General features: G+C 51.3%; 2 protein-coding genes across 4 annotated transcripts in view; both read left to right on the top strand.

The window, feature by feature from the left end:
- The first annotated feature begins 1,521 nt into the window (after window positions 1-1,521).
- LOC122368556 (tetratricopeptide repeat protein 14 homolog) lies at window positions 1,522-21,854 on the top strand. Its single transcript, XM_043342577.1, has 21 exons — window positions 1,522-1,535; window positions 6,781-6,941; window positions 7,650-7,774; window positions 8,346-8,422; window positions 8,720-8,851; window positions 9,534-9,724; window positions 10,055-10,201; window positions 10,598-10,789; window positions 11,330-11,452; window positions 11,748-11,883; window positions 12,243-12,373; window positions 12,561-12,707; window positions 13,064-13,242; window positions 13,753-13,894; window positions 14,191-14,415; window positions 15,363-15,658; window positions 17,388-17,727; window positions 18,668-18,742; window positions 19,240-19,458; window positions 19,674-19,781; window positions 20,060-21,854. The coding sequence occupies exons 2-21, from the start codon at window positions 6,781-6,783 to the stop codon at window positions 21,258-21,260; spliced, it is 4,347 nt and encodes a 1,448-aa protein (XP_043198512.1). The 5' UTR covers window positions 1,522-1,535; the 3' UTR covers window positions 21,261-21,854.
- LOC122368557 overlaps window positions 21,773-25,962 on the top strand; it is a 16,778-nt gene continuing 12,588 nt past the window's right edge. Inside the window, exons 1-5 of one of the 3 annotated variants that reach the window (XM_043342578.1) lie at window positions 21,773-22,185; window positions 22,978-23,149; window positions 23,423-23,562; window positions 24,785-24,895; window positions 25,401-25,526. In XM_043342578.1, the coding sequence (XP_043198513.1) occupies window positions 22,125-22,185; window positions 22,978-23,149; window positions 23,423-23,562; window positions 24,785-24,895; window positions 25,401-25,526 (610 nt within the window). In that variant the 5' untranslated portion in view covers window positions 21,773-22,124. The remainder of the gene's footprint in view (window positions 22,186-22,977; window positions 23,150-23,422; window positions 23,563-24,784; window positions 24,896-25,400; window positions 25,527-25,962) is intronic. The other 2 variants (XM_043342579.1, XM_043342580.1) reach the window with 2 other exon arrangements.

Below are 25,962 nucleotides of genomic sequence, written 5' to 3'. Positions count from 1 at the left end.
TATTTACCTCTCTCATCCTCATGCGGTTCTTGTAGATTTCTTCTGCCTCTTCCCTGCTGGACAGTCTCACCAGCATCAGCCTGTTCTTCTTTGTCGTCTCATCTTTCTTTCCGAGCCTGATGATTTTTTCTGTCTTGAAGCTCCTGTTTTCTCCCATAAGCTTTTTCATCATTTCCTTGAATTGTTGTTCATCATGGTCTTTTCTTTCTTCAACATTGGCAGACTTTGACTCGTCTATGTTGTGGAAGATCAGGTTTTGTGCTCTATTCTCCTTCTCTTTCAATCTCACGACTTTCTCTATGTTGGTTGTGTTACTCTCCAGGACTTGACTTTGTTGGGCCATCTGCCTCACCACACTTTCTTCCATCCCTTTGAGTTTATCACTCTGCTCTTCACTTTTCTGTTTGATAACATTGACTGCTTCAGACATTTCCGCTGTTCCCTTCATCGCAGACTGCAGTTTGCCAACTTGATCTTCTATCTTCTTTGCAGCTTCAGCATATGTTTTTGCTGGTTGTGTTTCTTTGATGCTTGTGATGATCACTTTCTCTTGCTGCTTCATGGCTGCCAGGATTTCTTGTTTTTGGGCCTTGATGGCAGAGATTATTGCCTGGTTGTCTTCCTGCACATTTTCTTTCTTGTCAGCCTTTGGTTGTGATTCCTCCTTCTCTTCTCCCATTGTGATGGCCCTTCTTGCAAGCTCTGGGAGGATAGCACGGCACTCCGAACATAACCAGAACACTCCCTTTGTCTCCTGGAGGGCTTTGTAGGTTTCCGACTGCACCTTCTGGCAATCCAGATGGAACCAGAACTTGCATCCATCACAACATACTCCATCTTGATTGTCTTCAACCTTGAGTCCACACTTCTTCTTGCTTCCTTTTCTTCTTCCTGGTCCTCCCCGGCAGATGTCGTGAGACGGCTGGCTCGTACCCGACGATGAGCGACTTCCAAATGGTTTATAAACATTAGAGTCTAGCCGCTTTACTCTACTTCCACCTTGTCCTTCCACATCCTGGTCATCATCGTCAGAGTCGAGTTCTTGAGTTTCGTTGAGCGCCTGTCCCACATTGTCAGTTCTTGTCTCTGTTTGAGCCTTAGCTCTATTTGGTTCTCCGTTTTTAGAAGTATCGGCCTGTGATTTATCCTTCTCCTCTACACTGGGTGACCCTGGTGGGGTTCTTTCAAGCGTATTTGATGGTTTAAATACGTCTCGATTCATGTCAGGCTGAGACGCCATATTGGGTTTAGATCATGCCCATGCCAGCATGCACAAGCAGGAACAGGAGGGTCAAACAGAAAAGTATGTGCAAAAACAGAATAACAAAACAATAATTCAGGCAGAATAATGCAACAAAAAAGAGTATAATATGCTGAAAACCAAAAATAAATATAGGACAAACGGGACACCCGACCTACCACGCGCTCTCGTGGAAAGAGGAAAAGTGCAGGAGAAGCTCAGTCGGCTTCTCCCTGAGTCCTGAGGGGTGTTCACGGGCACTGCAAACTGCTGAGTGCGGTGTGTGAGCCGTGAGGTGTGTGCAGTAGGCGTGGGGGTAGGGGATGGGTAGGCGGTTCTGACGTCACTGCTGCGTGCGGTGGACGGTCGGCTGTGGCCACAGCTGTTGCTGTGTGCGGTGACGGAAGGCTGACGTAGGGACGCAGTGGGCGGAGCTTGGAGGCTGTGTGCGGTCCGACCGCACACAGGACCCGTGAACAGCCCTCCGGTGAGGGCGTAAATGAGCACATCAGATTATCTCAAATGCCAAGAGATAAAAAGTAAAAGGACACAGCAAAATCGATTGACAGACCTCAATCAATATTTTAAACATGGCATTGTCGAGCTCATTTTTTGTTAATGTCATCATGTCATGTCATGTCATCAGTCATCACAGTGAATTCTGAAGGCCACCAAATATCAGGTTGTGCCGATTTTTTTGTTTCGAATCAGCATATGACTTGCTAACTCCCTTTCATCCAGACTGGAAAATCCATGTTACCGTCGACATGTCCGTGGTAACGGGCGCATTGCGCCGAAATTTCATTGAAGCTTCCAGCATAACTCTGTGCCGAAATTTTGGCGCAGGGATGGATGAAAATTGTTTAGCACAAGTGGGCGATTCCAGAAATTTTGTCGTAAGACAACAAGACCTAACCTTAACCTTAGCTAACATCACGATCTACATACAATCTACACCCAAATCATAAAACAAGTCAAAAATGGGCGCGTAATGTTCATCCGAGGCCACCTAGACTGACTTTTGTCATTTTGGGCAGTCCTTGGACGATTGGGACTAAGGTGCGGAGTGTGGACTTGGCTGGTTGAAAAGTTGTGTCTGGAATGCATCGTACCCGAGTGAGGCGACTGGCGTCGCAATCAGTCTTTAAGTGGGGTTTCACGGGTCTCAAGAAAACTGATGGGGTTTCTTGGGGCCCTAGGAGCCTGCTCACTCCCTGTATGTAATGTAGTGTGCGATCACGTGTGGGAGGAAGTAACGTAGTTTGCTCGCCGAGTCGTCTGACGAGAAACAAAAGTTTCGCGTGCAGTGCGGTTTGATGATCAGTGCATAGGCGGCGGAACGAGGAGGGCACCGGGACACCGTGCCCCCCTTTGATTTTGGTATTTTAACATTGGCCCTATGGGCGTTGCATGGAAAGAATGGGACCAAAAGTCGGCAGTGAAGTTGTTCCGCCGCTATTGGATCAGTGGACTTCAGTGCACTGATTTAGTGTTACAGATGATTGTCTATTATCCGTTGCTAGTGTTATGTCGAGCGATATTTCCGATATTTATATGTCCTGGACGGGCTGGAAGTGAATTGAATGACATAATATTGCACAGTGCACTGCAATTGTTAACCCGCGCCCCGTAGGGCGGGGGTGAAACGCCTCCCTATCTTTTTTCGTTGGTAGGTATCTCCTAAAATATTGCAGGTATCGCCACCAAACTATCGAAACTTTCCGGGCATCAATTTTACACATTGTATTTGTGACCACAAAATTTTCCAAAGATTATGATAGTTTGGTCACCAATGACGTCAGAATGACGTCATATTTGCCATTTTCGACCCCAAGAAAGGTTTCGCGAGAAGAGGCCTACAGCTTTGAGGATGCAGAAAATTGTTCTTGACCTAAACGGTGTAGAATTACCAGGGCTATAGAACTGCAATTTCGGATTTTTTTTTTGATTTTTTTATTTTGACCCCCAAAGATAAAAGTTATTTTTATATAATAGCCAAAAAATCCCAAATTTATTCGAATTTCAAAAAAAGGAATCTATATAATAGCCGTCTTCCATCAGCATACAAAATTTGAGATCGATACCTCTTTTTTGGCCAAGTGATAGGGAAAAAACTTCAAAATTGATGACATTAAATTTTTAAACTCAATTTTTAGTAATTATGGACCACGTAGCACAAAATAAAGACAACCATTAGAGTCGCCGTGACGAGCTGCATCGAATCGATATCCATTTTATGCAAACTACTAACTTTGAAATTTGACCTGATTTGACCTGACCTTGACTTGACCTTCACCAGAACGTAACCTTAACTGGCCCCAAAGGCTGTCTAACCCACATGAAAGCATTTGTCTGGTAAAATGGACCATAAAACATGGATCACACGACATTTTCATATGGTGACCCTCAGTGACCCGACCTCTGTGACCTGACCTGGTATCAGTGACCTCAAATAGCAAAATATTGGTTTGACAACCTATTCTCCTTCGATGATTTTCAATAACATGCCTTTACTCGATGTTGCAACACATTTCTTGGAATGCCTGTTAACGGCGAATATGCGATATTTGACCTCACCTGTAACGTCATCGGTTGGGCCAAGGACAATGAACTTGGGTCACAAGGTAGTTCCTCGGTGGGGCTATCGAACGCCGCTAAAATTTTGAAAATCGGCCGGTAACTTTCCGGTAACTTACCTAGAGGTGGACCCTACGGGTGCCAGGGTCCGACGATAGCTTTCAAAACTTTCAGTACCCTCGAGTTGATCAATTTTACACCTACTCTGAAAATTTCATGACCCTGACCCAAGTGACCTTTGACCTGTGACCTATTTCTCGAGATGTTTGGCCGGAATCGCGATTCGGCGTAAGTCGGTTCGCATTAGCCGCGCGTTTGCAAGCTTTTCGAGGTTTCAAACGTTCAAACATGTGATTCGATGTTGCTCCCATGCATTTAGGGTGGATGTCAAGGTCACCTGAAGGTCAGGTCAGGTCATTGACCTTTGGTGACCTCAGTTCACTTTTTCGAGTTCAAAATGTTTCTAGGCTAGTTTTTGGAGCTGAATTCGAATTTAGAAACCATTTGAACATTTACGAAGTAGTTTTGGTGCCTTCGTAACATGTTACGAAGCTGTCAGAGGCGGTTGACACCTACTACGAATACCACGACCCCTACTGGTTGACCTGACCTGACCTGACCCGACCTGGTCTAAATGCTTTAAGACATCATCTGCGATCAAAACTAACACGATGTTCGTGATCAGCACCCCGAAAAACCCATAGCAGCCACACTTTACGACTTTCTAACAGGTCCCGATTTTCCCGATTCTTGGGTCATTGACCTGACCTGGAAGGTCAACCGATGAACTAGGACCTTAAAATTGGGCATCATCAGCTTCGTCTCGTGACGGGCAACACGCTCGTTTTTTTCCGCGAAGCTCTAGCTCGATCAGGGGCCAAACGGCAAGGGGGTCCAACCCCCCCCCCCCCCCCCCCCCTACACGTTAGAAGCTGGCAAACGCCGCACACATGCGAGGGTAAAGGCGGCCGCACACTAGGCCATTCGGCGGGCGACATTCCGCAAAAACGCAATTCCGTGGCGACATTACGCTTTCGTGGACGCCGAATCAGCTGCCGAAACGACAAAATTATCAGCCGACCGCTGCCAGCTAGCTGTCCGCGGGTAGAGTGCGCAGGCGCGCGAACAGCCGCGGAGTTGCGGAAAAAGCTGGACCGGTTCAGCTTTTTCCGCGGCGACGCCGCGCACACCCGAAATTGTGGAACTTGAAACTCACCAACTATTGATGGAGCAGCCGAGAAATAGACTTCACTTGATAAAAAATCGTAGCGGCACTTCTTTCCCCATATTAAATGGTTTTTATACACTTCATTGGTTATTCAAATAATGGGTTACTATGTGCCTCTCCACAATTGTCTTTAGGTTTCTTGCATTTGTCGACAAACACGGTTGTTTACATTAATCACGAGCTTTATTTTTTTGCAACTTCCTCCAGAAATTATGTCAAATTAATAGATATTCGAAACTTTATTGTACAGAAATATAGCATAATCGCATTAAATAAGCAAATATTGTATTTGCTTAAATGTATTTAGTTTGCATTCGTTTATATTTATCATAAAATGTTTCACATAAAGTTCCTGAAAATACTAAGTAGAAAATCGCACCGCCGAATGGTCCTGTAAACTGCTGAAAACAAGCGGAAAGCCGCTGTAGGAATGTCGCCCGCGACATTCCGCTTTTGCGGAATCTCGCCCGCCGAATGGCCCAGTGTGCGGCCGCCTTTAACCCTCGCCCTGGCAGGGGGGGGGGGGGTCGATGCGACCCCCCCCTAAGTTTTTTCGAAGATAGCGTAAAAATGGCGGCGCAAATTTGGCACAGCCTATGGGGCAACCTTTTTATATATGACCTGAAAATTTTAGGTCCGGGTGACCTTGGGTCAGGTCACCAGGTCAGAAAAATCAAAAACCGGTACAAGGTCATGGTCAAATTTCAATTTTCTTTTTACACCTGTCCAACTCACAGTTTTGGACTGATTTCCTTCATTCTTTCAGGATGTGCTAAGTTCACCGAGTTGTATAGCATATAGTTCGGGTTTTTGAGGTCACTGACCTGAGGTCAGTTAGAGGTCATTACGTCGTAATGTTAAGCCTATGGGAAAATACTAAATTCGGAAAATACTGGAGATATCCGCTTCGTTCCATCACTTTTTTGCTTTGAAACCACAGTACTTAACAACAGCTCACTTTGTGCTTCTTTGTTTGGTGTACTTATCCATGGGTCAGGTCATGAGGTCAACTGAGGTCAAATGATGTTTTTGCCAATAACTTGGGACATAATGACGCTAGAGCTAAAAAAAAATGGTGTCATTGTGTTCCTGGTGATCAGCCGAATCGAATGATATGCGATATGATGCAATTTGGTTAAGTTGAACTTAATTAGTTAATTAAAGTTTACTTAAAAATTAAGAAAAACTTTCAGTACACTTAAGCAAGCTAAAAAATATATCATTCGACGCGCCTTGACGTACTGAGTTCACTGGTGCTTTTCTTTTTGCTCTATCTTAATTAGATCAAAAGTTATAAGCGAAAAACCTTTGACCTGTTTTTAGCGAAATTTTTACATTAATACCCCCAAAACCGTCCTAAATATTGACCTAGAGCAACCAAATTTGCACAGGGGCGAGAACTCTAGGGGGCCCACCTACCTACCAAATTTGGTGTTTCTAGGTGCCATAGGAGCCAATCGCGAGGGGGGGGGTCGCATCGACCCCCCCCCCCTGCCAGTCCGTGTTATGAAAAATGCCCTGCCAGGGCGAGGGTTAAAAGAGCTGCGCAATGCATTTTTCCGCGGCGCTCTATTAGTTCCCGAATTACGCGCCGATTAGTGAAAAACTAGGCAAACTTTGGCCTTTGAATACCTCGAGTGATCTGACCTTTGTGAGCATTGCCATCGTGATGTCCTCCCGCCTTGGAAATTGGAATGTTTTGGATGGTAGGTGACTGACTCTGTGTACCAAACAGATGAACACCATGGACACGCCAAGCATGATCGTGAAGGCCATCAACTTCCACGGCCAGCAGCTATCCAAAGTTATGGAAGAGAAACAACTCAAGCTTCTGGGCGGCATCAATATCCGCGACGTGGATTACCACGTCTATCAGCAAAGAGCGAAAGAGCTCAGGTATGTGTGCCGCAGTGCATGTCTATATCAACCACATGCATTTTTTGTCAGCTTTGTATAGATGCAAAGAAAGATGTTATGATGGATTTTTCGCAAATGAGATTGACCGTCGCCTGTATTGAAGGTTGAAAATAGTGATAAGTGATTTAGTAATGATATTCTATGTGTGTACCTACTAGTTACTAAGTTCTTCCATCCATTAGTGCTTGTCGCTTTTCCAATTTTGATTGGTTGTTCATACTGCCAGCTCAAAGCATCGCGTGTCTTATGAGGACGCCAACCGGGATCACGTACGTTGGAAGCTCGAGAAAGTCTAAAAAAAAGATGAAGACGAAAACAAAACTCGCCAGCTCGGCATGCGACCCATCATTTCGAACCGTATTGGAATCGACGCCTCAGAATATGCCTGAACGGATCGAGGAGACACTTTCAGGGCTTGGGTCTCTCCGTACCACGAAGAGACGGGCGGGTGGACTCTATTTTCAGGCACCAGGGCACGGAGCGCGGCCGGAGGTTGAACCAGAAAGACCGCCTCGTCACCGAAGTATGTTGTTCTCCCAGCGGTTTCACTGTCTCTCTGATATCTGTTTCTGTTTTGCCGAGCTCGCGTGTGCCGCCCTGGTGCACTTGGGCCGCGGCGGTGACTCGGTTTCTTTCCATTGAATGCTGCTGTATTTTGAATCTAGTTGATGACCGTCTTCGTTTCAGCGTACAAGACCGGGGCAAGCGTGTGAAGCTGCTCAACTTTATGGCAGACAAGGCGGAGTTCCTGTACCGGCCTCTGTCGCAGGACGAGATACCGCAGGCCTCCGACTTTGTCAACGAGGACGAAGGTGTGCGGTCAGGGGGACAGAGGTACCTGTAGTCTCTCCTTTATGAGAAACTACCTTTTTGTCAGAGGCGCGCGGTCTTGGTTTTTGGTCTGTTTGTGTTTAGACATTAAATATCCCGTTTGTAGGGGGTTTTGCTTTCCATGTTGTAATATTGACATTCAGTGCCAGTGCCATGGTATTTTGTTGTGGAGAATAGTTTTGTAATAGTTTCTAAGTCGATGCTCAATCAATAGGGATAGCATTGTTTTTTCATGACAAGGCTCTTATGCTCTGCATTTTTCATACTTGTGAGATAAAATGATGACAAATTTGTGACAAATTTGTGATCACCAGAGTACTGCTGATGCAGATATAAGTGCCATCCTCTGATCGTTGTTAATCACTGGAAGTCTAGCTGACTGAGGAAATTCACGGGTAGCGGACGAGCTGGGAGGGGAGGGGAGTAACATGATGTGGTGAGGGGAGGTCGAGGCTAGTGGTAAGGAACAGAGCGGCGGCACCATGTATTGTGGGCTGTCCTGGGTCGTCGGCCGCGGCTGAGTGCGCCTACGCGTCTCCGCCCTGTTCTCAGAGCTGTACGGTCGGGTTCCATGCTTACCGGAGTTCCTGGGACTTAACCGCGCCGAATGGAGAGAACAGATTCTCAAGGTACGTCGCCCGGCCGGCCTGCACAGTGCAGTAATTAATGCATGCACATGTTAAGCCATGTGATGTACTGTTTTTCGCCATATTTTGAGTGCTTCTTGCCAGATTTTGACGGAATCCTGAACGGTTATTTTACATATTCGTCCTTTTTCTGTGCTAGAATCCCCCACCCCCTCTGGCACGTCGTGGACAAAAACTACTTTCGAAGCACAGACGTGCTGTACCGCCCAATCTAACCCAAGCGCCGCGCGGCCGTGGAGTGTCCGTCCGTGCGTCTGACCCGTGCGCGTGCGTCCCCAGGTGCTTAGGCCCGGCCAGATCATACTCTGCACAGTGGTCGGTCTGAAACCCACCGGTGCGCTGGTGCTCGACTGCGCCACTCTTGTCTCGCGCGGCTGTATGCCCATGGCGAGAAACTCTCAGCACATCAGGGTGAGTATCGAACGACTTACAAACAGGAAGGGGATCGGTCTTGATCGACCTCTTGCTATGCCCGTGTTTATCCGTCTCCTTTCCTCGTTCTCTGCTATCTCTACTATTCCTCCATATCTTTCTCTACCTTACTTCTCCTTTTTCTTTGCCTCCCTTTTATTCCTTCCATACCTCATTCTCGATTTTCTTCAATTTCTTTCCTCATTTCCTGTGTTTCTCTTGTTTCAAGACCAGCGCGTCTCTATCCGTTGCGTGTCAGCATCGCTGGCCGATGCTGTAACGGCGCTTACCGCAGATCTCTGAGACCTTTGTCTGGCGCCGTGTGTCTGTAGGCCCAGACTGGTCGTCATTGTTACCGTGTGTCTGTGTTACTGTGTATCTGCGTTACCTTGTGTCTGTTGTCATGTGTCTGTGATCGATTGTCACTGTGACCGCGTGTCTGTGTTACCGTGTGTCTATGTTACCGTGTGTGTGTTACCTTGTGTCTGTGTTACCGTGTGTCTGTGTTACCGTGTGTCTGTGTTACCGTGTGTCTGTGTTACCGTGTGTCTGTGTTACCGTGTGTCTGTGTTTCCCTGTGTCTGTGTTACCGTGTGTATATGACCAGTCTATGACCGGTGCCCGTATGATCTTGTATGTATGTGTTTATGACCTTTTTGTGACCGTTGTGACCGGGCCACAGGCGGTGGTGCCCGGCATACCGGCCGGCTCTCGCATGTGGAAGCCGCACGAGATGTGCATGGGTCTGGTGAGGGAGGTGCAGCAGGGCGACATGATTGTCATGACGCTGGACGAGTCGCAGCTGCCGCCGCACCTGATCGGCAACGTGCGGCTCGGTCATGTGACGGGCAACGAGCTGTCTGTGCGCTGCAGGTAGGGACGGGAGGGTGGACGCGCCGCCGGCGAGCAGGCGCAGACGGGCTGCTTAGGGGAACAGCTGGCAGAGGGCAGGCAACCGTCTACTAGTGAGGTGCAGGATCAGGAGGCGGGTGGATTATGCTATTGGATGTGCTATTTCCCAAGTGTGTGTTAGTGTGACTAACAAACGCAAATGCAAACGGATCACTGCGGTCGTTGGATAACTGGGTCGGATAGTGAATTTGGATAGCAAACACGGATAAGTGGGTAACTGGCCAGTGAACGACTGACCGCCGTGGCCGGTTGCCGTCAGCTGCTGATGAGTGCCCCCTGTCTGAGCTCCAGGAGGTCGCTGGCCTCCCAGGAGCCGCAGACGTCCTACGAGGACCACCTGCTAGCCGCCGTCGGCTTCCACAACCCGAACGCCATGCGCTTCCTGGCCGAGCGGCAGCATGTGCTCGAGGCCAAAGACTCGCTGGCGCTCCACCTAAGGTAGGGGCTGAGTTAGACTTATGGACCGTTTCACCTGTGTTGGCAGCGGCGCTAAGCGGTCCAGCGGCTGAGCTGCTGTAATAAGGCTGTATCGTTGTCGCGCCCCTGAACATTAAGCAGCATATTGGCGGTGCGATGGAAGATAAGTGGTAATTGATTTGTAGTTGGGCAACATCGTGTCTTTTCTTGTTACATCAGCTGTGGTGTATTTTTCATAGTTTGTTGGGAATGAGTGAAATTCAGTATAGCATAGCTTGATAAAAAGTACTATGTCCTGTAATGATATTTGCCACTGAGCGTACAGCCACGTCACCGGGTGTCGGCTGGATTGGCCTGTGGGCTGCCACGGTGTCCTGGACTGGCGACTCACCGCTGTGGCCCTCGGGCGGCGGGCAGTGCCGGCTTTCCACAGGAAGAGAGCGCCGCCGGCCTCCGGAAGGAGCAGGCCTCGCGCTGGGCCTACCGCTCCGTGGCCAAGGGCGTCGGCCTGTTCAAGAAGGGCGAGTACGGCGAGGCGTTCCAGTGTCTGAACCAGGCACTGAACGTGGACCCGACCAATGTGGAGGGCCTGGTGGCCCGCGGAGCGCTGTGAGTGGGATGGACGCGTCACAGGCTCCGGTCAACAGCGCACTTAGTGGGATGGGAGTCGGGTCAGGATGATATTCTCAGCTTATGTTGGTGCCATTTCGAGCTAGCCTGTTTTTGATGGTGACTGCGTGCGAACCCGTCTGCAACAGAGCTCTAGTGTGCGTATTTGATTGCACCACATTAAATGCGTAGTTTTTATTTCTGGGCTATCGAACTGGCAGTGTATGTCGCTAGACGATTTGGTGAATAGCATATTTGCACTGCATCTTACCCCGCATTTGGAGTCTCTCGGACGACGAAGATTCTACGTCGTCTGGCCAATCCCGTTCCATTACCGCAGCTGACCTTAAACGGGATTGGCCGGACGACTAGAATCTTTGTCGTCCGAGAGACTCTGAACGCGGGGTTTGAGATGCAATGCTTTAGAGCTGTAATCAGTTGACCTTCAAAGGGGTCCATGGTGCTTGTGGTTATGCCAGGGGATTAGCGACAATCCTCTGCGTCTGCATGTATATTTGAAGTCTTGCGCGTTTCTTACAGGTTTGCCAACAGAGGTAACTATGAGAAGGCCATTCTCGACTTCGAAAAAGCATTGGGTGAAGACCCCAACCACCAGAACGCCAAAAAGTACATGGGAGAGACATTGGTCGCCCAGGCCAAGGCGTAAGTATTAATAATTTTCATAACGTCCGTGTTATGAGTCCATGTTGCCCATTGAATGATTTCTTTAACTGACATCAGCTGTTTGTATTTGAAGATGTGCCACTCAAACTAATCACAAAATGACATGGTGACTACTGACTACACACTGGGTGACTCAATGTGTTCCCTGTACACAACACTGGATTATGTCATATGCCTTAGCTCGTGTATAAAGATACGCTTCTTTCTTTCATCCCCCATCGCGTTCCGGGGCCTTGTGTTATGCATGTATTACCACTGAGACCCTGTCCGCCAGGTACGAGGACGAAAAGGACCACGACAAGGCGCTCGAGGTGTACAAGCTGAGCCTGTCGTTCGTGCCGGATAACAAGGAGGCTCTGCGCTCCATCCGCTTTCTCAAGGCGATGAAAGTGGGCCACATTCAGGCGGATGTGAGTGGCGCGGGGTAGGGTGGGATGGGCAGGGTAGACACAGTAGGCCGCCGGTGACCGGCTCGCGCTGTTTGGTGTTCCGACTGGCCCGTTGGTCCCGACTGGCCAGGGCACTGTGCTCCGGGATCGTGGAGATTAGCACGGTACCTGACCCTTCAGCCGCACCCCGTCTGGGTGGATCCGCGGCTACCCTTATACATCTATCTGCGGGTAACTAGCTCAAGTTTGATGACTGAAGTAACTAGCTGAAGCAATTGATAAATCAATTGCTTCAGCATTGGCTATGCATTTTTCTTTAGTTTAGGTGGCATAATCTATTTATAGTCACCGTGGTATAATCAAGCTTCTGCTGCTGACAGGACCTGCTGCGTTTGGATGATCTGGCCATACCGCAGCGCAGCGAGAAGACATCCGAACTCAAGAAGAAGCTGCTCGCTCTGCTTGGAGAGGATGAAGAAGCTGGGAGCTCGTCGGCCAAGAAAAAGAAAAAGTGAGGCTTGGTTAAAATCAAGGAAAACTTGACAATAAATTTCCATAGTGTAGCAATGCATTCTAGATATCTCCACTGCCTTGCCTGACGTGCTTTCTACCTCATGTGCGGTCATACTCTGTGGGGCGGCTGTACGGGCTGATGATGCTGATCGGGTGTGTTTTGTTCACTCTGTCGGCTGTTTCAGGTCGAAGAAGCGCCGCCGCCGCAGCTCGTCGGGCAGCAGCAGCAGCAGCAGCGGCAGCAGCGACAGCAGCCGCAGCCGCAGCCGCAGCCGCTCCCGAAGTGGGAGCCGCGACTCTGCTGGCGGCCGATCGCGCTCACGACGGCGCAGGTGGGACACAGGACACGCAGCGCGGACACAGGACACGCTAAACGGACACCGGACACGCAGCGCGGACATGGAAAGCCGGTTGTAAATGTCGGATGCTTCATGGACATTAGGTGTCAGCCAATAACAGGGCTTAGCGACTGGTGATATTAACACCAGTTCCGATCACAAACATCAACGTTGAAGACAGGCTGTTTGGTTTTATCTCGTTCGCAGGAATGTTTTGTTTGGCTATCTGACTGATAGAGCTTATGCCACTCGACGCTGCCGACATTATGTCATTCATTTACCCTGGTATCTTGATTCTTATTGGGTGTGATCGAGTATCCGAGTCTGACTCGACGACTCCCCACCCGCAGCCACAGCAAGAGTAAGCGCCAGAGCGGCTCGCTGTCGCCTCTCAGCAAGAAGATGCACCGCATGCAGGAGGGTCAGCTGCCGCTGGCTCCGGGCGGGCCTTCCGAGCCGCTGGTACACGCCTTCAACAACCCGCCGCCGACGGGGGGACCGCCGCCTCCGCTGGGCGCCAATCCCTACCGTGAGTGGGCCGTGAACTCACGGTACTGACGGAGCGCGAACTCACGGCACTGGCGGGGCGCGAACTCACGGTACTGGCGGGGCGCGAACTCGCGTCCTCACCGGGAGACTGAAGCCTTTGTGTGTGATGGAGTGGATGGCGAAGGCATAAAAGCCGCCGGTTCTCTCTGTGCGTATTCCCATGCCTAGTGATATCTGGTCCCGCTGCACCCGGCGTAATCTAGTTATTGGGCTTACATGTGTCAAACTTGCTACCTGATATACTTCGATGTTCGCTGGACTGTATCAGTCCGCTGCATACTAGCTTCATTTCACTAGGACATGCCATTTACGGCCAAAGTCACAGCACAATAAAAATACATGAAACATACACAGTCTTCATAAAAATTTTCCCCATTGCTAAAGTACAAGATGAAATAAGGAATAGATTTAAAAAATAATCGATATGCTATGCATACTGATATTGCCAGACGTTTTCTGAATTACGAGTCGGTGTGTTCGCGGCTGGCAGAGATGTACCCGCCGATGCCGTCCGGGCCGCACGTCCCGCCTCCCATGATGGCACCGGGATTCTACAATGCGCCGCCGCCAGTGAAGACGCACGAGGACCACGCTTACGAGGAAAAAGTGCGACGCTTCCTCGACTCTCTCGAGTGAGTAGCTGTGTGATTGTTAAACGGTCTAAATCGGTCTTCTGTATTTATCCAGCTTGCGGTGTAGGTGTTAAATGATTTTTTTTTTTACTTGGTGCGATTAATCAAATGATTATCTTATGACGCGCCTTCTGCGCTGGAAGCTTTCCATTTGGCACCCTGACTAGCTAATTTGCTTTCCCATAGCATGTTTCCGCTTTTATTATCATCCACCGACCTTTTTTATTCCCAATGCCCACCAACCATCTGTCTGTGTCCCACCTGTGACCGGATGTCGCCGGCCTCGCTCCGACCAGGAAGGATAGCGGTCCCACACCGCGCAAGGACCGGCCGCCGCCGGAGCAGAGCCGGCCCCGCGAACACCGCGAGTTCAGAGACCAGTGGGACGTCAGAGAGTCGCGGGAGTTCCGCGATCAGAGAGACCAGAGGGAGCAGAGAGAACAGAGAGAGCAGAGGGAGCAGAGGGACCCGCTGGAGGCGTACATGGACCGCGGCTGGAGGAGGGACTCTGAGAGGGACAGGTGAGGCGTCACGGAGAAACTCTGAGAGGGACAGGTGAGGGGTCACGGAGGGATGGGAGATGGAGGGAAGTGAGGGACTGAGAGGGACAGGTGAGGGGTCACGGAGGGACGAGAAGGGAGGGACAGGTGAGGGGTCACGGAGGGATGGGAAGGGAGGGACACGTGCCGCTCACAGTCACTCACATTCTCTTAAGTTGCCCGCACCTCGAACCAAACCGGACACGCTGCCTCGGCCGCATTGCCCCAGGCACCACCATTCGCCACCTGTTGGGTGATGACTCACCCTGGGTTTTATCCGGCAGCATCTTTTCTTACATTCAATCCATCAGTTTTCCTGTGATATACTCGTTTTACTAGTATAACGTATCTCAAGTAGTTCTAGTCTTCTTCAGTTCGTCAGTTCTCTGTTGACATATCCGCTTTACCAGTACAGCGTTATGGGCGCAAAATGACCACCGCAGTCGACGCGCCCGTTAACCCTAATGAACGAACGAAGGAAGGGAGGGACAGAGAGGTACCTAGTTCAGAGGTCACGGAGGGATGGGAGATGGATGGAAGGGAGGGACTGAGAGGGACAGGTGAGGGGTCACGGAGGGACAGGGACGGAGGGACTCTGAGAGGGACACTGGTGAGGGGTCATGGAGGGACGGGGAGGGATGGACAGAGAGGTAGTTGAGAGGTAACGGGGAGGAAGGGAAAGGGACAGGGAGAGGGAGGGACTCTGATAGAGACAGGTAAATGCAGAGGGACGGGGGAGAAGATTACGGACAGATAGAGAGGACGGGGATGGCCAGGTATGATGGGAGGGAGTGGACGGGGTGGGTTGGGGACGTTTGTATAGTTAGCCGCTAGGCACGGAGCGGGTGTGCAGTGCTGTGAGTGAGGCCAGTGTCGCTGTCGTGTGTCTGTATCCATATGTGACGGGTGTCGCCCGCCCACTGCCGCAGGTCGCACGGGCCGGGCCGAGAGTCACGCCGCAGTGCTGAGCGGAATCGGTCCCGGTCCGACCGCGACAGGGACCGAGACGACTCCAAGGACACCAGGGCCGCCAAAGACTCCAAGGACTCCAAAGACTCCAAATCGGGCAAGGATAAAGAAAGCAAAAGCTCTAAAGATAAGAAAGACTCCAGGGAGGGGAAGAGCTCTAAATCTTCAAAGGAGGAAAAGGATAAAGAGGGAAAGAGTTCCAGATCTGCGAAGGAAGAGAAGGACGGAGACAGAAAGCACAAAAGAGAACGAAAAGGTGAGCACAATAAAGTTGTGTTCTTATACTCATGAATCTACAATCCGGAGTTAATTTTTTTTTCTTACCTCAGAAAGCCTTAACCCGCGCGGGGCTGGGGTCTCCAGCCGAACGCGCGGGGCTGGGGGGGGGGGGTAAATTTTACCCCCCCCCCCTGTTATCTCCCGAACTAATGGTCCGATTTGGAAAATTCAAACGCCAATCGAAAGCTCTCATCACGAACTACTAAAAACATGTACTTAATTTAAAGTTTGAGGTCAAGGTCAAGGTCAGGTCAAGGGTACAAATTGCAAGTTTCTACAGTATCGGCCTTGCACCGTAGTTACCGAAGAATGGAGTCATGGACTGAGACTGATCGCCCAAAACGTGTTCTTAGGCTACCAAGACAATATTCGCTGCATACAATATCATTCAGAGGTCAAGGTCAAGGTCAGGTCAGGTCAGGTCAGGTCACCAAAAAACAAAATATAGAAAAGGGCATGTGCGACACATGTTTTATGGGTCATTTTACTCATAGAATTCAATAGGCACACTCAATAAGTGATATGGACCACCTCTGGATGAATTTCAGGTCGAGGTCAGGTCAAGGTCAGGTCAAGTGAGGTCAAATTTTGAAGTTGGTTGTTAAGGCCTAAAAAGGTGTCTATCTGATGCAGTTTTTCACGGCGAATCGAATGGTGCTATTTTTGTTTCCGTACGAGGTCTAGAACTTCCAAAAAAGTCATTTTTCAAAAATTTTGTGTCTCGTGACGTCATAAAATTTTGAATAACTCCCACATTTTTGAACCGATTCTTCTAAAATTTGGTATGTAGGTGCACATAGACCACTTCTCTAACATATATTCCGGTTTTTTCGATAGACTCAAAATTTTGGATTTTAAACGATTTTCCCAAAAAAGTCAGTTTTTTGAAAAAATTTAGGCTAAAATCCAAAATTTTCAAAAAACCGAGATAGCCATTCGATAGACAAAGTAAAATTACGTATAACCTTTTTTGTTACGTCTTGATTCCTTTAAAAATGAAGATGTTAGCGGCGTTTGAACTTTTGCCGTTTTTGAGGCGAAAATGGCGAACATGACGTCACTAAAACGTCAATTTCTCAAAAATTTTCCGACGGATTTCGCTCAAATTTTCAGGGAACGTGTCAAATTGATGTAAGAAAAGGTACTGAAAGTTTGGCGGCGCTGCGCGCCGCCGTTTTTGAGATATCGCAAAAATTCGCGAGGGGGGGTAAAATTTACCCCCCCAGCCCCGCGCGGGTTAAGCCTTGTGATGTGAATCGGGACACCAGGGCTCCTCGATGCATAGATTTGTGAGATCACTCAACCGAGACATTTTCATATGTTTAATTATTACTCTCAGGTCAGCTTCCCTTACACTTACTGCAAAAGGCTGTTGTCAGTTTTAATACCACATTCCACATTCCGAACCACCAATCAACATTCCGAGCTCGCATTCATGACATTACTGATATCCGCCACTTAAATCCTCGAGCCATCCCCGTGGTCCTTGCGACATTCATCTCACCTTCCTCGAGATTCCTCAGACTGGCTCGAGCGGGCGCCTTCAGTGTGCAGATCTGTCATGTCCGATGTAACGGGTTTGTTTGGTTACATGATAACGTAATCACGAGCTGAGTAGGTCAAAGATGACGTCTTGGACCAATGATTCCTGTAGTAGCGAGGAAGGGTTCGCAATGCCTAATTATTTCACGATTCTTTTGCTCCAGACTCAACCAAGGATAAAGACGAGGTGACACCCAAAAAATCTAAAGACGAAGACCGCCATAAGAAGAAAGACAAGGACAAGGAAGAGGGCAGCGGCAAGAAGAAAGACAAAGAAAAGAAGAAAAAGAGTCGCTGGGACAGCAAGGAGAGTGTGCCCGAAGCGGCCAAAGTGGAGGTCAAGCCCAAAGCACCGGAGAATCCCAAGCCGGTGGAGAGTGCCGAGCCACTGCCGCCGGGCACTGCGGAGGAGGACGAGTTCCTGTACGGCGGAGACGCTAAGGAGGCCATCAAGGACGCTGTGAAGCCTCTCGTAGACGACTACGACCCCTCGGACCCGACACAGTGAGTGGCCCGTGCCCGGCACGGCACCCTCTGCACGCCCGGGTGGGGACGACGAGAGGGTAGGGGGTGCTCCTCGAGTGTGCTTGTCCGGTTTGGAGGGAGGGGTGTGATTGGGTATGTTCGTTCACGGTGGCAGGGAGGGGCATGCTTGGGTGTGCTCGTGTTGTGGGGGTTTTTGGGAGTTGCGCGCGAATCGCGTTCGCACAGTTGGCGTTACGACCGTGGTATTCGCACCAGAGAGTAAGTGCACACTGTTCAGCTCAGTCTAGTCCGGTAAGGTTTACTGGGACAGGTAGCCAAAGATAACAACCGGCTATTGGCTTCATAGACTGGGCTTGCATGGATACTGTGTGATGCTTGCGTGGATTCGTTGGCACGCTTTTGTCCACAGTCGACTTTTTTTAGGGTGCTAAGTGTGGCCTGTCTCGGCAGCGTGGGATCCTAGACACTGTGTGAGCACTGAGCGCGGTCCTTCCATGGCCAGCCTCCTTCCTTGTGATGGCGATGTCACGGTGGCCTTAGCGCCTGTGTCTGTGCTCCTCGGTCACTGTCCTTGAGTTTGTTAGCTCTGTCCTGTGGTGTGGGTTCATGTGTGATTTCCTGGTGCAGCTGTGCGGGACTTCATATGTTAGCTTATGGCTGTCTATAGTTCCATTGTACCCGTCTGTGGTTCTTCTGTTCGATGCCAGCATTTTTGGTCTGCTCTTCTTTATCATTTTAGTGCGGCTTTCTCGACCCCTGCAATCCGCGGTGTGGTGTACCAGACCCCGTTGGATAGCTGTCTCAGTAATAGTTCTTGTGGACTGTTGTCTGGACATTCTGTGTTCTGCGTGGGCGCTGTCCCGTCTGTGCGCTGTCCCAGTGCCGTTCGGTGTGCCGGCTCGGTTCGTCCGCCGCCGCGGGTGCGGGCTGTACAGTCGGCGCTGTCTCATCTCGCCAGGGACGAGGAAGCCGAGGCCGGCTCGCCAGCAGCGGAGGAGGCTACCAGCGGCCCGCTCGATCATCCGACACACAAGTAATGACCAGCCGGCTGCTCAGACCGCCGCCGGCCGGCCGGCCGCCTGTGCGGACGGCCGTGTAGTGTAGATCAAATCCGAACCTCCCATCCTACAGCATTCTGAAGGGATTTACCAGTCGGCTTCCTTGCACGACATGGTAGTGACTGTGAGAGCATGTGATGCGCTCCTGGCTGACCACAACAATGTCTGTTGTTTTCTTTATGTCAGTTCGTCTGTGCCTGATTCTTCGTGTCTGTTCCTTGTGCCTGTTCCTTGAGCCTGTCTGTTTTAGTTTTTGTGTTAGTTCCTTGTAAAAGTAAATTGTGCGTTTGTCTAAGCGTCTCTGTCTGACCTTGACTTCTTCCCTCTTTTTCTGTTTGTTATTTGTTCCTTCGGTACCATATAAAAGGTGCTGTATAAAATAGGAGAGGCTGCAGCGTCTTTTCTGATGCTTCTGTCTTGTTTTGTAACCTGGCCTCTGTATTTACCCTGTTTTGGAACTCGCTTTCGCCAGGCCGACAGACGATAGAGATGGAAAGACGGAAGATAAAGATAATCCGGCCCCCGACTCAAAATACCTGGCCGAGCTGGAGCTACTACGTAAACAGGTGCAAAAGCTCAAGGAGAAGCAGGAGAAGAAGAAGAAGAAAAAGAAGAAAGACAAGGGAAAGGAGAAGAAGGGCCGGAGTCGCAGTTCGTCCAGCAGCAGTGACCACTCGCCGGAGCCGCACAGGTGAGCGGCCGGTGCTGAGACACTGCTATCTCAACTAGACGCCTCTGGTGCGGATGTGACCTCAATATCTGGTGCTCGGCCCTTTTGTGACTTTGCCTTCAGCCCGTATGTCTGCTCCTAATGTGACCATGACAGTTCCTGTGTCCCTGTATAGTAGTATGCCGCCGCCGCCTGTTGTATGCACCGGTCTGAGCGTGTCTGTTGCGTGCCGGCAGGTCGGGCAGGGACGGCTCGGCGGACCGACACTCTTCGGAGCGAGTCGTCAGGATGGAGGCGGACGCCGCCTCATCAGAGACGGACGGCAAATGGAAGCGCGGCGGCTGGTGAGCAGGGCTACTCAGGATCGGGTGGCTTACAGACCGAGGGGGAGGGGGGAGACACGACGGGTCATTTGACCAGCCTGCGGCATAATGATGTGGGATCGTTCGGGCTTTGATGGGATCCAGTGGGATCAAATAGCGACGGTAATTTGCGACAGGGTTCGATCGCGAATCATGACTGATGTCACGGTTTCGGTTGAAAAATCTCTTTTCGCCTCTTACGCTTTTTGTTTGCAGCCGTTGGTTCAGGGAGATCTGACGAGTGTGTTTTCGTGTTTCAGGGGTGACGAGAATGTAGAGGTGAAGAAGCGAAAGGACGGCTCCGTGCGTATCGTCAAGACGGAGTTTGACGAACAAGACGACAGCGTCTCCAAGATGAAGGCAATCTTTGAGGAGTACCAGGCACCCGGTCGCGCCACCGAAGCAAAGGCCAAGCTGAAAGGATTCACCGTCGGCAAGAGACCCGACCTCAAGATCAACCTGATGGGAGCCAAAAAGAAGGGCCCATCACCGGAGCCCCTACCGCCCGGCACCGAGCTTCCACCCTCAGACTCCCCATTGCAGCCCCCTAGCACGAAGACGCCCATATCCAAAATGGACGTGGCGAAGGCGGCGGCGAGAGCGGCGGTGGCTGCGGCTGCAGCGGCAGCCGGCACCTCCAAGACGCCCGGCGCTGCTGCTGCTTCCCGACCGGGCGAATCGCCGGGCCGAGGACGCCGCCACTCCAAGTCTCGCTCCCGGTCTCGGTCCTACACGCGGTCTCGGTCGCTATCTCGGTCTCGGTCTCGGTCGCGATCTCGTTCGCGTGGGCGTCGCTCGCGATCGCGGTCGCGGAGCCGCAGCCGTAGCCGCAGCAGCCGGCGCCGTCGCCGCTCTTACAGTCGCTCGCGCAGCCGCAGCCGTCGCCGTCGCTACTCCCGCTCCCGCAGCCGACACCGCTCGTACAGTCGGTCACGGTCGCGCTCGCCGTATCGCTACCACGACGCCACGTTCCGCACGGCCGGCAACTATGTGCCCGGCCGGTACTCGAACTTTGCCAACGTGCCCGGAATGTTCCGCGGCAGGGGCCGCGGAGGGTTCAGACCCGACTTCCGCGGCGGACGTGGCGGGTTCCGCGGTGGGTTCCGTGGCGGGTTCCGCGACCATCACCGTGACCACCGTCGTGACGATCGGTTTCACTTTGTGAGGCGCAGTCCGCCGGGACGGCTGCGAGAGGGTGAGACAGCCACGGCCGAGATGTTCGCCCGCCTCAAGGAGGCCAAAGAGAAAATCGAGGAAGACCTCACCGCTAAGATGAAGCCGGAGGAAGTGGAAAAACTGATGGCAGGAAAGTGGGGAAACTCGGATGCGAACGAGGATTCTGCGCCGAAAGGCGAAACTCTGGAGGACACGGAGAAGTTCATCGCCAAGGGAATGGCCGACAAGAAGAAGGAGATGCTGGAGCGAAATAAGCATCTGCTGAAGAACAGCTCGGCGCCGTGAGCTCAGCTGAGCCGATAGCGGTGGGACGGTCAGCTGGGGAGGCACGAAGGCACGACTTGCATTCTGTGTAGGAGGCACTGGGCTGTGGTACTACAGAGGGCATCAGTTGTGCGGGAGAGGGCTCAGAGGACCCGTTTGTAAATATGGACTGATCTAGACGCGTGGTGCGGATGAAGCTGAGCTGCCGGCTGAATTCAATGGCCCCGTGTTGATATCAAGGTGGTTAGCGGTCTAGATGTGAGTTCGTAGCGACCCGGATTGTACGCGTAAACTGCCCGCGCTGTGTTTAACCCAGTAGTGACGTTGTCTCTGTCCCGCTGTGGACTGTCATTTTAGTTCTGTCCGCTCTGCTCGCTGTGGTGTGTGACAGCGGCGGCTGGCGCTGCAGAGATTCCCGGCCTGTGACGCGTGACCCGTGTGCTGTCAGTCGCTGTCGGCCGCGGCCCCGGCTCTGACGGCTGGCTGACAGGCGGGCCGCACCTCCGGTAGCCGCTGCAACACCCCGGTGGCAGCGCTGACCGAGCGGGACGCCGAGCCGGAGCCGCACAATGCCAGCGAGCTGTGGTCGAGAAATACATCTTCTTTTGTAACAGATTTTGCAGTTGTGAAGGAGATGACGCTACATGGTGGGTTGTTGACTTGGCTAAGCTGGCTGTTTGTCACGGCCGTAACCAGGCAGTGGATCGACTTTGCACGATCCCGTTCGTATCTTTGCCCGCCTGGCCTGTGTGTTACTCGCGGCCGTCCGTCCCCGTCCTCCGCCGCTGCTGGCTGTCCCACGCTGCTGCCGGCCCAAAGGTCAGCACGGCGCGGGGGCGGTGACGGCGGCGGCCGGCGGCGCCGCCAGCCCAGTCGCCGGAGACCATGGCGCCGCGGGGGAACGCTGCGGCGACTGTCCTGCTGCTGGCAGCCGTCCTGACGCCAGGTCAGTCACACGCCGGCCGTGCCTGCCGGCAGGTCAGGTCAGGGCGGTGGGGGGCGCGGAGTGACAGTGGGGGCGGGAGACTCGCCGGGCGGCCATGGTAAGTCGGCTGCTCTGGTACTGTGCTGAGTACTCGGCACAGATCTTTGTGCCTTCTGCTCAACTCTGCCTTCAGCAGTGCGTTTCTGCCGGGTCTGAGTCTGCTGGACCGGTCAGATCCGCTACTGCGCGCAATATCTGACCAAGCTGTCGACCTAGGGCGCAGGTCCTAGGCCCTAGGTCCCTCTACCAACGGCTGTGCAGATGTTCCACTACTTCTCTTTGTAACGTATTTTCATAGATTAGCACATCTAAAGGCCAAGTAATCTATCAGTTATTGCGATGTTATGTTATCTTTTGTAATGCCAAGCGCAAACGTTTTTTGCTGCCTAACAGCCACTGTAAATACCTGAGCTATTTTTCTTTTTGCCTCTGAAGAGCTTCGCCCGTACGTATGCGTCATCACTGGTATTTTGGGGTGATTTTGTCGAGTCAATCTGTTGATGACGTTTCATAACCACCTTTTGTTCCCACAGCATGTTTCGGGTCAACTTATATAATACATAGCGTAACCGGCGCGTGGATAGAGTGCATATGCAGTGTGTTCAGCACACGGCATTCACTGAGACACACACATCATGCGTCTGAGTGAAGTGCCACCGCCGTATATCACATTACGATAAACTGACTGTCGTGTATCAGAGTAAAGTTGAAGCGCCGCATATGACTGAGTAGTGACTGCCGGCCTGGTCACAGACTGTGCCGCCAGCGTCCCCTCGCTGCCGGAGCTGCCCTCGGGCGGAGTGTGCTGTGAGCTGGCCGGTGCTGTGCCGCGCACCCTCCTCCGTCCGGGCGTCGTCACCTTCTCCAGCGCCCAGCGGATCTGCTCGCAGGAGGGGACGCGCTGGCCGTTCACCATCTACACGGGGTAGGGAATCGACGTATCTATGATTATCACTAGTCAGTGTTCGGGAAGGTGTGACGATTAGTGTTAGCGATAAGGGGTTTGCTTTTCCGATATAATAAGAAATATCAGACGACCGTCGCTATGTTGAAACAGCATTTTGACTTACATCGGTACCAAAAAGTGAAGAGCAGCGTCGGTATGCCTTCATGACGTTACGTTTTGCTGTATCGGGTGTGCTGATTCGCTTAGGAAGCCTCGCCTTATTGACTCATGGTACGCCGTGTGTTCCGGCAGGCTCGGAGTCCCGGGTAGCGGCGGCACCGGCTCGTTCGGCTGTGCGTCCATCTCTCAGCCGGCCTGTCTGCAGAGAGCCTCCTCAGCCTGCACCGCGAGCTGCCTCAACTCCAAGAGCTGCTTCCTGCGCTTCGACACAGGTGAGACACGGTCATTTCTCGGATGAGCGCACCTTTCAGGGGAGAAGACTTTCAGGTGAGTCGGGTGAGAGCGTCTATCAACTAAGAGGGTGTCCCGGACGAGTGCGTCTCTTGGAGAAGTGGCCTTCTTCAGTGAGCACTTCTCTTCGAGTCCAGACGGGTGAAACTGCAGAGGACTTATCTCTATAGGGTATGGTTTCTACGGAATGTGGGGATGGGTTAATGGGTTAACACGCGCAGTGGAAGGGGGGGGGGGCGGATTTCGCCCACCCCTCCTGTTTTTCGCCAATAACTCGCGCCGCAAACATGATATTAATGTGAAATTTAGGCTACCTGTCCAGAATTGAATTGCGGATCTTCTCGTGCAAGAAATAAGAAAATCGGTTCACAACTTTTCTAGTAACAGCGGTGTTAGGTCAAACATCCTGCCGCCGCGGCGGCGCGGCGGCCGGCGCTAGCCGTTACGCGCCGCCTGAATTGTAGACTGTGCCGGGGCGGGACGGCTCCGTCTTTACATCGCGCTCCTTACCGCTGATTATATTCGATTCGCGTGAAGTTTTGTGAGAAGACTAAGAAATGTACAGGCAATCTTATGGTCAAAGAATTTTGAAAATCGGCCGGTAACAACTTGAGTTATGAGTGTGTAAACACAAAATTGTGATTGCCGCGTTTCCCGCGTCGGCCGATCCCGCTTCAGCCGGCGATATCTTACTCTTAGCAGGCTTCTAGCTGCCATATTTATTGTTGGATTAACTAGAAATTCACCATACATACTCACAAATGTATGTTCTTTGGTATAGTGAAAGAAAAAAGAAAATCGGCCGGTAACTTTTTGAGTTATCGGCGTGCAAGCGCAAAAAAAAGTCGCTAATATGGCAGATTTGACCACATTTGACCTCATTTGACCTTGAAGATATTGACCTAGGGTCATGAAATTCACACCCAACAGAGTTCCCCAAGGCCTTCACCTACCCTCCAAATTTCGTCTTTCTAGCTCCAGTGGGAGCTGAGATCTTAGGGGGGGGGCGACATCCGCCCCCCCTTCCACTGGGCGTAGTACTCGCAACCCTTCCACTGCGCGTGTTAAGGCGCGCAATGATAACGTCTCAGCTGTGCTTCGAATGACACGGTGACCTCAGACTTCTCAACCTCCGCCACAATTTACACTGAGCGCTGTTCTTTGTCCGATATGGTGACCTACCGACCTCCCGCCGCCCGGCAGCCAAGCCGTTCATCGTCGAGAAGGATGTGAGGCGTCGCACCAGCACTGACTCCAGCTCCGTGACCGACACGACCGGTGCTAGGAACTCCAGCGAGCTGAGGAAGGGCCGCGGTGAGTCACCCGGGACGACAGAGTCAGGAGTCAGGAGAGTGGACGAGTCAGGGGTGTTAGGAAGCGGCTGCGTGGAAGGAAGGATGCGTAGATGCCCCTGCATAGGCAAAGGTTACTTTTACTACGCATGAAATGTGCTTACTTAGAAATGCCTTTGCCCTTTACATGTTTGTCATAGTCAGGTCAGATTTTGAAAAGAGCACGACATGCGCTGAATTTGCTGACCAAAAGCAGGTTTCATTTATCACTAAGTTGACGCAAAAAAAATGTAAACAGAGGACGCTGCCCAACTGGGACCGATACTGTTCAAAGTGCGGAGCTTATGATGTAATACGGAATTTATGTGGAGTAGGATGCTGTCATTGCTTTTGGATGCATGTAAACGTAATACCTGATAGCTAATATTCATAACCGATTGCATTTACAAAAAAAAAATGTAAAGGACCAGTGAAGGCAAGCGACACTTCACGCCGCAAGTGTTTTGACGCATCACTTACGCTCCCAGACGGCGAAACAATCCGTACCAATGTTACCGAGGCTTTGCGCAATCGGCTCAACGTTTCATCGACGGAGAAGCAGGACAACAGGTTCAGGAGTGTCGACATCAGCTCCAGCAGTCTTTCCAGCTTAGGTGAGATGAACTGTCCCATCTGAACTGCATAGGATTGTTCGACTAGTGAGTGGTGTGGTTTCAATAGGTCAGTCTTTACGTAGTCAACGCTTAGCGGTCATGGCGTTTGTAGCTGTAAAAATGACGGTGTCATCCTTTCCAGTGTGTTCGTCATACTCTATTTGTTTTGTTGTATTCATGTTGGTATATGCATAAGAACTAACCTGCCAAAAAAGTGGTATCTTGTTGCACGCTCAATTCTAATGTGTCGAAATACCTTATCGACAAATGCGCAGAGTGATGATTACGAGCGAGCGAGCGCAGCGAGCGAAGCGAAGTCTTTTCAATATAACGGAAAAATCTCAGTATGAGCGGCCCGGCCCGGCCCGGCCCGGCCTGTAACGCTTTTGAGAGGCTTATATCTCAGCAACCGCTGGACCGAATGGCCTGCGGTCTT

Source organism: Amphibalanus amphitrite, unplaced genomic scaffold (genome assembly GCF_019059575.1).
Source record: "Amphibalanus amphitrite isolate SeventyFive unplaced genomic scaffold, NRLGWU_Aamphi_draft 000957F_arrow, whole genome shotgun sequence".
NCBI classification, from domain to species: domain Eukaryota; kingdom Metazoa; phylum Arthropoda; class Thecostraca; order Balanomorpha; family Balanidae; genus Amphibalanus; species Amphibalanus amphitrite.
This window is presented reverse-complemented; position numbering and strand designations above follow the sequence as displayed.